Raw genomic sequence first — 11,826 nt, 5'->3', positions numbered from 1 at the left:
GTTGTCTTTAATCTTTTCAATCTGATTAGAAGCTTCCACCCACAATTCTGTGCAGCAAATCATTGGAAGTCTTTGGTCTCTGTTGCTCCCTCGGTCCTGGATCCAGGCAGGTGCAAAATGACCATCTGTGATACGCAGCAATATTCTAAAAAATCCTGCAATCTGATTGTTAAATAGCTTCCTCTGCATTCCTTCCCAAGGCACTATGAATCACATGAGCCATTTATCCAGGTAGAAATGCTAATTAGCTAATCTCGAGACCCCAGCTGTTTACAACTTGACATCCTTAATTCTTTTCTGGGACTTTGGACAGTTACACTTTTAACTCCGAGACTGTTACCATTGTCTCCAAAGATAAATATGTTTTTTCCCATAAAGCAATTTAAGCCTTCTTTTGGTCTCTAACAATCAACCAGCCAAGATTACTGTCAGGTTCATGTCAGAACACATCTCTTTGTTTTACCTTAAATTTAGATATGCAGTTCCAAAACATAACATTCGTTTAAACCTTGATTGTAACAACTAGGAGAACATTCAGGCTTCAGCTGATAAGTGACAATAACTTGAATTCTACACAGGTGACAGGTAATGACCATTTCCAACAAGAGTGAATACAAGCAAACCCGCTCCCCCCAACCTGACTATTCAACAGTATTACCACATCGGAATCCCTCACCGTCAACATCCTGGGGGTGTAACAACTGACCAGAAATGAACCAGATGAGTCACATAAATTTTGGGGCTACAAGAGGCCAGATTCCAGGAATTCTGCAGTGAGTAACTCACTTCCTGACTCCCTAAAACCTGCCCACCATCTTCATTGTACAACTCAGGAGTGTGACATAATATTCTTCACTTAAGTGCATAATTGCAGTTCCCCAACTCGCATCACTCAATATGTCTATACCACACAGACTACAGGATTTCAAGAAGACAGTTTACCAACGCTTTACCACTTTTTCAAGGCTAATAGGGGGTCAGTCAGCTCAGTTGGCTGGATGGGTGGTTTGTGATGCAGAATGATGCCAACAGCATGAATTCAATTCCTGCACCAGCTGGGGTTACTATGAATGACTCTCCTTCTCAACCTCTTCTCCTCACCTGAGGTATGGTGACCCTTAGGTTAAACCACCATCAATCATCACTCTCTCTAATGTGAGAGCTGCTCTATGGGTCTCTGGGACTCTGTCAGTTTTCCCCTACAAATGCTAATTAAGGATGGATAATAAATGCTGGTGTTGATTATTGGGATATTTGCTGACACTACTGATCTGATGATGATAGGTGACTGCAAATGTTCAACTCTGACTTTTCTCAGTCTGCGCAACAAGAAGACGATTTCTAAAAATTAAAAAAATTAACTTTCCTGAAAATTTCTTTTCTCTGAACTGATGACTACTTCCATTCAATTCTTTTTATTTTTATGTCTTTGTTAGCTATTCCTGGCTTTGTTTAAATATTTGGTGATATTTTAAATATTTATTGTTGTTAGTGGCTCAGTGGTTAGCACTGTGTGAGTTTCCTCCAGGTGCTCTGGTTTCTTCCCAGAATCCAAAGATGTGCAGGTTAGGTGGGTTAGCCATTGGAAATGCAGGGTTAGAGGGTGTGGACTTTGTGGGCCAAATGGCCTGCTTTCACATTGTAGGGATTCTGTAAAAACATTCAGGGTGTCGGAAGGTGCAGCCACAATTTAGTCACTTCTTTAGTGCTCCTATTTTTATAAAAAGTTGATTTATGATTCTTTTCTCTGTGACTGGTGCTATTGTTGAAATGAAGTGAACTTTTCCTGGGTTTGTGAATAAATATGAGCACAGACTGGAAATGGAAAGTCATTAGAAGATGAGAAATGGTCCGATCCAAAAGCAGCACAAACCGTATTAAAATTGACTCAAGGTGGAAAGTAACCAGCATCTCAAGGTCATAGGGATGTCAACATTTGCTAAAAAAAAAATGCTAGCAATGCAAAAATGTGACTGCATCGGTTGCATTTTTGCATGGTGTTTTCTTCAAAAAAAAATTGGCAATGCTCTTGTCAAGAAAAGGTTGACAAATGCTGGTGTGATTTATTTGTAAAGACAGTCAGCAAACACATCAAAATGCCTCATGTCAAATATGTACAAAGTCATCACAACCCCATCATTTCCTGGATAAACAGTCTGGCAAATTTTTATTCATGAGAACAGCAGTCTTTTAATATCAGTACAAACAGGTGATCATTCTCTGTTTCTCTTTACAATTGTTTCTTTACTTTTCTAATCTACTGCGGTGACATTTCTGAAAATTTTCTCTAACTTTTTCTTTCCTACTTTTTCTCACGTGGTGTCATCACCCATGCATTACATAGGGCAGGGCCACACTCATGTTCTGAGAGTATCCTGACAGCTGTGCAAGGTGATGTCAGACAGTGGGGGTAGAACCTCTTTTGCAGGTCCATTCTGGGCCCAATTCAGCATGCCTCACACCCAGGTCTTCTACAACTCTAACCGTTCTCCTGTCCTCGGGAACTAATTTATTCTCAGGACTTACCTGTGCTTCGGAGGGAATACTATTAATGGCCCACTGTGCTTTCCCCAAATCTCTGTAAATTTTTCCCAGTGAGATGCTCAGTGCCCAAAGCTGATTTGAATCTAACCCGCATCAGGCAATACATTCCAATTCCTAGCACTCAATATATCAAAAAAACATTTTCACTATGGCATTCCTGATTCTTAAATCTGTGGCCTTTAGTAATTGATCCTTCAGGCATTAGAAATAGTTATTATTTTGTCTATGTTCACTCCTTAAACATTATGTTGGAAAGACTTATATCAAATCTCCTGTGCACTCAGGGAACAGTTCTAGCTTTTCCACTGTATCCACGTAATAATCATCATTTATCCCTTAAATCAACATCATAAATCTCTCCTGTTGCCTTCTACTAAATCTTTCTATCCTTCCTAAAGTGTGGTGCCCAGAAATGTGCACAACGCTCCAAATGGAGTGTAACTAGTGTTTTGTTAGGTTTAGCATAACTTCTTACCTTTTTAAAATTTGTGGTTTTATTTATAAAAATCAGGATCTCATATGTTTCATTAACTGCTTTGTTAATCTGCCTTGTCACATACATGGATTTGTCAAAAGTCCTCAGGGATCACTATGGTGTTGACCCTTTTTAGAAATGTATCTTAAAAGTTTGTACTGTTTCTCCTTGTTCTTTTGACCAAAAGAAAAATCACCTCACAATTTTCTGCAGTGCGTGGCTTAATAAATTCAATTATAGAGCTATAGAAGGACGATCTTTGGACATTTTTCTTAAAAATTAACATTACAGCTGGAGTGGAAGAACCACAAAGGGGACTGTCTTGCATACAACAAGACCTGGACAATGTTTAGGATTAGGCTGATAAGCAGCAAGTAACACTAATGCCTCACAAATCATAGGCAATGACCATCCACAATGTGAGAATCCATTCACTTCCCTTTGACATTCAATGAACTTACCATCACTCCCTGCCTCACAGCACAGACTTATCCACACTCCATAGATTACAGTGTTAAAAGATTGTGACTGCCAACTTCTCGAGAACAATTCTGTGTGGGCAATAAATGTTGGACTTCCCAGCATGTGCCCACTTCCAAAGAAATAAAGAAAAATGCAAAATTTCTCCTGTGCTCTATTGTGGCATCATTGTCTTGGGCATACCCTGAGCTAGCAGTAAAGATCTCCTCCTCATGTTGCTTTCAGTGAAAACACCAGATCTCTAAGCTGCTGTCTGTACAATGAGTTCCCAGCAGCTGCATTACAATTCTTTACAGTTAAGAAATACATTACGGCCATAAACTGTTGTCAATAAGTCCCTCTGCTTTTCATTATGAAACCTGTATACTCTGAATTAAGGGATTGTTTTAGTTAGTCATGAACTAAGGTTTTATTGATTTGAGTGCAGTATTCCAGTTTTTGAAAGCAAATCATAGCAACCTTGATCCTATGCACTTTGTGTCATTGAACACAACAAAAGTAGGTTTCGCTATTACTCATAGAATCCCTACAGTGTGGAAACAGGCCCTTCGGCCCAACAAGTCCGCACCGAACCTCAGAACGTCCCACCCAGACCCATCCCCCTATAACCCACCTAATCTACGCATCCCTATGGGCAATTTAGCATGGCCAATCCACCTAACCTGCACATCTTTGGACTGTGCGAGGAAACCGGAGCACCCGGAGGAAACCCACGCAGACACGGGGAGAATGTGCAAACTCTACACAGACAGTCACCGGAGGCTGGAATCAAACCCGGGCCCCTGGAGCTGTGAGGCAGCAGTGCTAACCACTGACCCACCGTGATAAAGCTGCGTGATTTTATATACATGTTTGCATTTTATTGTAATTTTTCTGCAAGTTTAGCGTCTTGGAATTTGAACTTAAACAATAAGGGGCGGCACAGTGGATCAGTGGTTAGCACTGCTGCCTCTCGGCATGAGGAACCTGCGTTCGATTCCACCTTCAGGCAACGGTCTGTGTGGAGTTTGCACATTCTCCTGTGTCTGCGTGGGTTTCCTCCCACAGACCAAATATGTGCAGGTTAGGTGAATTGGCCATGGTAAATTGCCCATAGTGTTCAGGGATGTGTAGATTAGATGGGTTACAGGGGGATGGGTCTGGCTGGGATGTTCTAGGTTTGGTGTGGACTTGTTGGGCCGAAGGGCCTGTTTCCACACTGTAGGGATTCTATGAATATGGGTTTGCCTGTGTGTATGGAGTGAACAATTAATTTTTAAAGACTACAATACCTACAAGTCTAAGTGAAATTCGGTAAACCAGAATTCTTAGCAAACTACCCAGGTGGATTAAGGGAGAACTTTGCCGACTCTGACTTTCATTTTGAGCCTGTGCGTTCAACAGAGAAACATATATAATCAAGTTCTGAAGTGCTGAGAAGTTTTTCGATAAAGTAACTTGTGCTCAGCAGTGTTCTTAAGAAGTTTAAAGTAATGATATTATCTTCGAATAAGATGCTATTATTAGTGGCAGCTAGAGAGTTGAGATACAGTTGGTAGAAAAGAAATGAAGTTATGCTTCTGAGGAAGGGTCACCAGACCTGAAATGTTAACTTTAATTTCTCTTCACAGACCTGCTGAGCTTTTCCAGAAACATCTGTCTTTGTTTCTGATTTACGGCATCCACAGTTCTTTCGGTTTTTATTTACAATGGCCCTGATATCCCCAACTCAGACCTCATTTAAACTTCAGGTTTCAGTCTTATTGGCTAGCAGTGCCCAGTGAGGCAGGGCTTCAACATGAAGGCGTGTGATTGGCTTAGGAGCTTAGCAAGCTGATTGGAGATCAGTCTAGTGTGTTTTCTTGTTTGTGGGTCCAGGGAGTCAGTTGAAAACATCTGCCCTCATTCTTTGGCTACAAGTTGGAAAGTCTCGGCTAGAGTTTCACAAATAATGATCTGGTATAAAACAGTTGGAGGCCCAAAATGAAATCCATTGCAAGCCTAAGCTATCATATGCCTTTGGCTTTGAAACTGCATGCTGTTCTTGGCACCACTACAGCATGTAATCAAGGCAAGTAGCTTTCTTTGGCAGCAAAATATAGAAAAAAAAAATCATGTAGTCTTGCTTTCTGTTCCTAATTCAAAATCAGTGGATAGGAAAACTGATACGGTGTATGATTTGGCCAGTTTTGTACCTGAGGCCAAAGTGAAAATTACTATCACTTTTGTTGATAGAAGGGAACTTAACAGCAATACTAATAGCATTAGTGGATGAAGCTACTGATGTTTTATTTGGGCCAAACCATGGTCTGGTTTTCTGAAGATGCATATTACATGTTTTCCGGATGTTATTGGAGTTGTCGGAGGTTTGGTTTAATATGCAATTTACAAGAAAAGTATTCTGCTGAGAATTTACTGCACAGAATTATCCTTTTATACAGGGCAGTTGAAGTTATTATGCTAAATACATATAACTGAATGAAATGTCTGAACACTTATCAAAGGAGGAACCAGAGAATAGCTCAGACTCATAAGTAATTTATGTTTGGTTACAGGAATTATATTAAAACAGGCTCAATTCATGTTCATTTTGATAAATGCTCAATGAAAGTGATGAATTTAGGAATAAGGTTCCTTTTCAATATCACTAAAATATAAAAGTGGGATGTTTTGATGGTGTGGACATAGATTTGAGAAGTTCTTTTATTAGAAAGAGGCCTGGATGAAAATTAGCAAAAGAATAATATAGAGAGAAGAAGCACAAGTAGGCTTGCTGTGCTGGAATTAATTATTTGAGATCAATACCTAGAACTAGTGACAATTCAGAAAAACATGGGATGTAAACTTGCAGAAATGGTATTAAAGAGATTTTGTGCGAAATTCCCAACTGAACCAATGACAGTCTTTAGTGTTAATGGATGTGCAACTGACGATACATAATTACTGGTAATAGTATTGAATTTGGATCCTGTAATTCTTCATGAGTACAGTCGTTCCTGTTGAATGACACCTATCAGCCCTCAATACAGTTATCAGACCGATCTATGGTGTGACTGTCACATCAATCTCAAAATATTGAATAGTCGCTTGTGCATTTTGTCGACATGGAATTAAAACTATTGCCTTGAGCTATAATAATGAAGAGATTGACAATATGCAGAAAGTTCATACAGGCAATGAGTCAGATTGTTGGGAAGAGGATGAAACCAGAGATGAAAGAAATATCTGGTTGATGAATAAATGCTAATAGGCCAGTAGGAGATACTACAGACATAGGAGTAATATATCAGTGGGAACCCGGTAAAGAGAGTAGTGCTGTCTGATGGCCTAATGGTCAGTTTCTTCCTCACGCATGATTAACTTAAAACATCAGCCCGTGGCCTTCTTCCAACCTCACCTTGGCCAGTGGATTGGCTCCAGAGATGGGCGTCTAGCTCCTGGACCACCATCTCTAGTAGGATGAGGATGGCCACCTCTGGTCTTGGCCCATTCCCTGACATTGTACCTATGCATGGAAATTAGAACGTACACAATGCTGAGCTGTTATCATGCCTTCCGATGTGTGGCCAACGTGCATGTTTGTCAGGGCCAATGTTTCTCAATGCTGCTTGCCATTGCAGCTGTTGTAGTTCAATACCCTCCCGCTTCAACCTCGCAAAACCCCCTTTGCCATGCAGAGTGGCACATCTGCATCATGATCTTCTCTGTGTTTGGGCCATGTGATGAGTGTCCTCAAGCCACTTCACACCCTTCCATCCAGGTCCGTCTACAGAACGATGAGACACCATGCTGGTAGATCTCAGGAGATTATTCAATATCTTCCAGCACTATAGCCAGGTTCTTTGAATGACCCAGTGATTGCTGACAGCCACAGCAACTCTTTCCAGGCTGGGTATATCTGGATGGGAGGCGTTCTCTTCTATCGCCCATTATGAATACCTCCAACTAGGACACACAGCCTGGAGGGATGGATTGTCAAACTGTGGAGCCCTTAGCAGTCAGTGTATCCATTCTGTGCTCCACCCATGGAGAGACAGAGTTACATTTGAGCTTTTCCCAGCCACTTGCTGTTCATAAGCGGAATGGGTCAGAAGTATTCAAATATCTTTTCCTCTACGGGTCCTGAATGATTTGCTACTAGCACAAAAAGCATCTACTTGCAAAGCCAAGTTCTCATTAGCTGCAGATTTTCAAACAATTTAAACATATTCCTGCCAAAAACATTGGCCTCCAAATTATTGTTTGTGGTCCAGGTGCCATCGTTCTAAATGGGCAGCCATGACCAGATTCTGGTTAACCATCTGCCCCTTGTACCCCCAGACTTGCTTTGCCAAATGGCTGTCTACCGTTGCTCACTCCTATTGGTTGATGTGCCATCACGTGGTGGTCATTACTAACTACAGAGTGAAGATCAGTGGAAAGTAAAAGTTCTTCACTCACACTCCTGAGCTTATAAATTCATACTTTCCCTGTGCTCATTTAGAATGGATTTGAAACACGGTCCCTAACAACAGCAGCTCAGCAATCAATCAATTTGCAGCTTCCATCTAATGTCACTCTTTGTCTCATTGACTAAGTGGATGGGCTTGTGACAGATTGTGTTGCTATTTCAGATTGTATGAACTATGACCTGAGCCCAACACAGTTGTTCTTGGCAGTTAAGATTCAGCCCAATGATTTTGCCACAAGCTACAATTCTATTTATTTTTTTGTTCCCTACCATGTAACACTTTTGTGGCCAGAGGAAGATACTTGAGTGATGTTTGTTATATAGTGAAAGATGACTCGAAGGATGGGTGTGATTAAGGTGAAATGGGAATGATCATGATAAATAGCAGGGTGGATATTTGTGTGAAGCACCGAGTATGAATGATTTGGAGGATATATACATTGATCGAACAACTAATAAATTTTTTGAGCACTGATGCTGGTTCCTTCTGAATGTTTCCTGACTTTCTTTACATGGCGAATTTGCATTTTGACAGAATTAAATGACTGCGTTTTTGAATTAAATAATCACTATTACTGATGGACTTTGGGTGGCATGGTGGCTCAGTGGTTAGCCCTGCTGCCTCACAGTGCCACGGTCCCAGGTACGATTCCATTCTCAGGCGACTGTCTGTCTGTGTGGAGTTTGCATATTCTCCCCATGTCTGTGTGGGATTCCTTCTGGTGGCCTGGTTTCCTCCCACAGTCCAAAGATGTGCAGGCTAGGTGGATTGGCCTTGTTAAATTGCCCATAGTGTCCAGGGATGTGCAGGCTAGTTGGATTAGTCATGGGAAATGCAGGGTTACTGGTATAGGGTAGAGGGGTGGGTCTGGGTGGGATGTTGTTCAGAGGGTTGGCATGGACTTGATGGACTGAATGGCCAGCTTCCACACCGTAGGGATTCTATGATACAGCCCTGATAACCAGCAGTAAATGAATTTATCAGACATGGAGGGAAGTAGCAACTATGCCAATGTTAAATAATATTTGCCTCATAGTTCAATCTTAAATGTGCTCTAATAACTGTTTCAATCTTGCAGATTGGTTATTTAAGGCACACACACAGTTTTTATTCTTCTTTGTGCTTGGTATGTCTGATAGGTTCGATTGGAGTGGTGTTGGATTTCAGGTCAGCACCAAGGCAGCAATGTCTGAAACCAATATTCAGGAAAAGTTCAAGGAAAAGGTAAGAGTTCAGAACAAATGCCCAGCATCATATTTATGTGGTTTAAAGCTATGAGAGAGAAAAACAGTGTGGTCACATTTCATTCCTGTAACGGAAGGTAGTACATAAATACGTAGGATTTAGGAACAGGTTAAGGTAATTCTTCGAGTCTGCTCCAGCATTCAATAAGATCTAGGCTGATCCGGTAGTGGCGTTGCCCCCCTACCTGTCTCCACCCCGTAATCTGTGATTCCCTTGTCTATCAAATGTCCACCCAACTCTGCTTTGAACAAGGTTGAGGACACCGCATCTGGTAACTTCTGGGGAACAGAATTCCACAATCTAACAACCTTATGTGAGAGAAACACTCTCTTAATCTCTGTAAAAGGAAGACCTCTTACTCTCAAACTGTGTCCCCTAGTTTCAGGATGTCCATTTAACTTTGCAATCGACTATGTTAGCCTAATTGCATTCATTCCACAAGTGACATTCTAAGATCCAGGTGAACGTAAGAAGCAATACTTGCCATAGATAACAAGATAAAATTACCTGTCTTTGACACTGGGGTCAATAGAAATCTTCATTGGGGGAGGCGATGGCCTAGTGGTGTTATCGCTGGACTGTTAATCCAAAGACCCAGATAATGTTCTGGGGACGTGGATTCGAATCCGGCCATGACAGATGGTGGAATTTGAATTCAATAAAAATATCTTGAATTAAGAATCTAATGATGACCATGAATCCATTGTCAATTGTCAGGAAAAACCCATCTGGTTCGCTAATGCCCTTTAAGGAAGGAAACTGCCATCCTTACCTGGTCTGGTCTACACGTGACTCCAGACCCACAGCAATGTGGTTGAATTTTAACTGCACTATGGGCAATTAGGGATGGGCAATAAATGCTGCCTGGACAGCAATGTCCTCATTCCGTGAATGAATAAAGAAAAAAAAACTTCATTTTCATAACTAGATATTTGCACACCTACATTTTAAAATAAATTAATTAATAGAAACCACAGGCAGAAATGCTTCCACAAGGTAAGGTGTCCCATCACCGAATCCAAAAGTGAGACCTGACCTTGGATCGACAAAGAGTGGGACCTGGATGATGTGTTACCTGTGTCAGTTGGTTAGGAGGCCACAGCTTCTACTGTTGTCTAATTGATGATGTTAGAGCTGCCTGCCTAAGTAATGGTGCCTTAGCCATGATGCAGCCATGAGCCCTGAAGCAGACACAAAGAAGGGTCCCCTCATGACAGGAGTCTACCTGATGGCAGTCCATTCCCAATACCAATAAAATACTGGCGGAGATGGGAGGTCTCCATCAATTGGCGCAGTTGGGCAGCCAGTTAGCTCCTGCCACTGGGAATTCATCAACGCAGCACAGAGATGTCAGAATCTGCTACTGATGTCAATTTACCAATCTCTGAAATCGCTGGGGAGGCTCAGCAGGTCTGGTGGTATTTGTGGTGAGGGAAACAGAGTCTGATAACCCTTCTTCAAGATCACTGGACTTGAAACGTGAACCCTGTTTTCTCTTCAAAGATGCTACCAGAGCTGCTGACTTTCTGTAGCAATTTCTGCTTTCAGTTCAGATTTCCAGCATCTAAAGTTCTTTGTTTTATTTCAGTTTTACCAGTCATTCTGTCTCCTGGCCGGTCTCAAAAATTCCAGTCCCACGTTTTTCAAAAGTCTGTTCCATTCGGTTGGTGCTCTGTTGCAAGGGAAACAACGTATACTTGAATTTCCAGAGTTACTTAACACTTGTCAGTTCTGTCCTGAAGTCTTGCAGATATATATCCAGAAGGGAAAAAAAACACTTTACCCAGAATTGTTGGAACAGTTACCAACGTGAAGAAAGTTAGAAACAGCTAATTGTGGTTCCTGAGCAGTTAACTTCCTCCTGCATGTGACCGGTCAGTTGTTATTAGTTGGAAACAGTCAACAGTAGTTGGCTTTATCCACCCAACAAAGGGAGCAGCCACACTGCAAGTGGTTGGCTCCTTTCAGGCTGAGATACAAACTACCTGCCCCTGCTCAGTGCCATTTGCAAAAGGCAATCACCTCTAAGGGTCACTGAGTGCTGGCCAGTCAGTACCCAGCACTCCAGTTTAGAACAGTACAGGCAGGGTCACTGACAGTGGCCAAAACAGCTGGCAGTCATTTGAGATTCCAAGATCCAACACTGAGGTAAAGGAGTAAATCTCTGTGGCTGGCACCATCATTGCCTTGCCAGCAGCGGTCAGTGTCCGAAACCAGTGTAAAAGATGAACGATTTTAAAATGCTTTGCTTTGGGGCCTGACATTTCTCTCTGTCCTTCCCGTGTGTGTCTCTGCTTGTAAGTGCAAAGAGACTTGAGAGTTCTAGTCCAAGAATCGCTCAAGGTAAACTTGCAGGTTGAGTCAGTAGTCAGGAAGGCAAATGCAGTGTTGGCATTTATTTGAGAGGACTTGAATATAAAAGCAGGGATATACTCCTGATGCTTTATAAGGCTCTGGTCAGGCCACATTTGGAGTATTGTGTGCAGTTTTGGGCCCCATATCTCAGGAAGGATGTACTGGCCCTGGAGCGGGTTCAGAGGAGGTTCACGAGAATGGTCCCAGGAATGAAAAGCTTAACATATGAGGAACGTTTGAGGACTCTGGGACTATACACATTTGGAGTTTAGAAGGATGAGGGGGGGATCTAATTGA

General features: G+C 41.8%; 1 protein-coding gene across 1 annotated transcript in view; it reads left to right on the top strand.

Annotated features, from left to right (window-relative positions):
* LOC109937334 (spermatogenesis-associated serine-rich protein 2) overlaps positions 1-11,826 on the top strand; it is a 163,448-nt gene that overhangs the window by 66,387 nt on the left and 85,235 nt on the right. The window contains exon 3 of the mRNA XM_048598724.1: positions 9,069-9,153. Coding sequence (XP_048454681.1) covers positions 9,069-9,153 — 85 coding nt within the window. The remainder of the gene's footprint in view (positions 1-9,068; positions 9,154-11,826) is intronic.

Source organism: Rhincodon typus, chromosome 7 (genome assembly GCF_021869965.1).
Source record: "Rhincodon typus isolate 14 chromosome 7, sRhiTyp1.1, whole genome shotgun sequence".
Lineage (NCBI taxonomy): Eukaryota > Metazoa > Chordata > Chondrichthyes > Orectolobiformes > Rhincodontidae > Rhincodon > Rhincodon typus.
The sequence above is the reverse complement of the archived record's forward strand: the minus strand, read 5'-3'. Positions and strand labels throughout refer to the sequence as shown.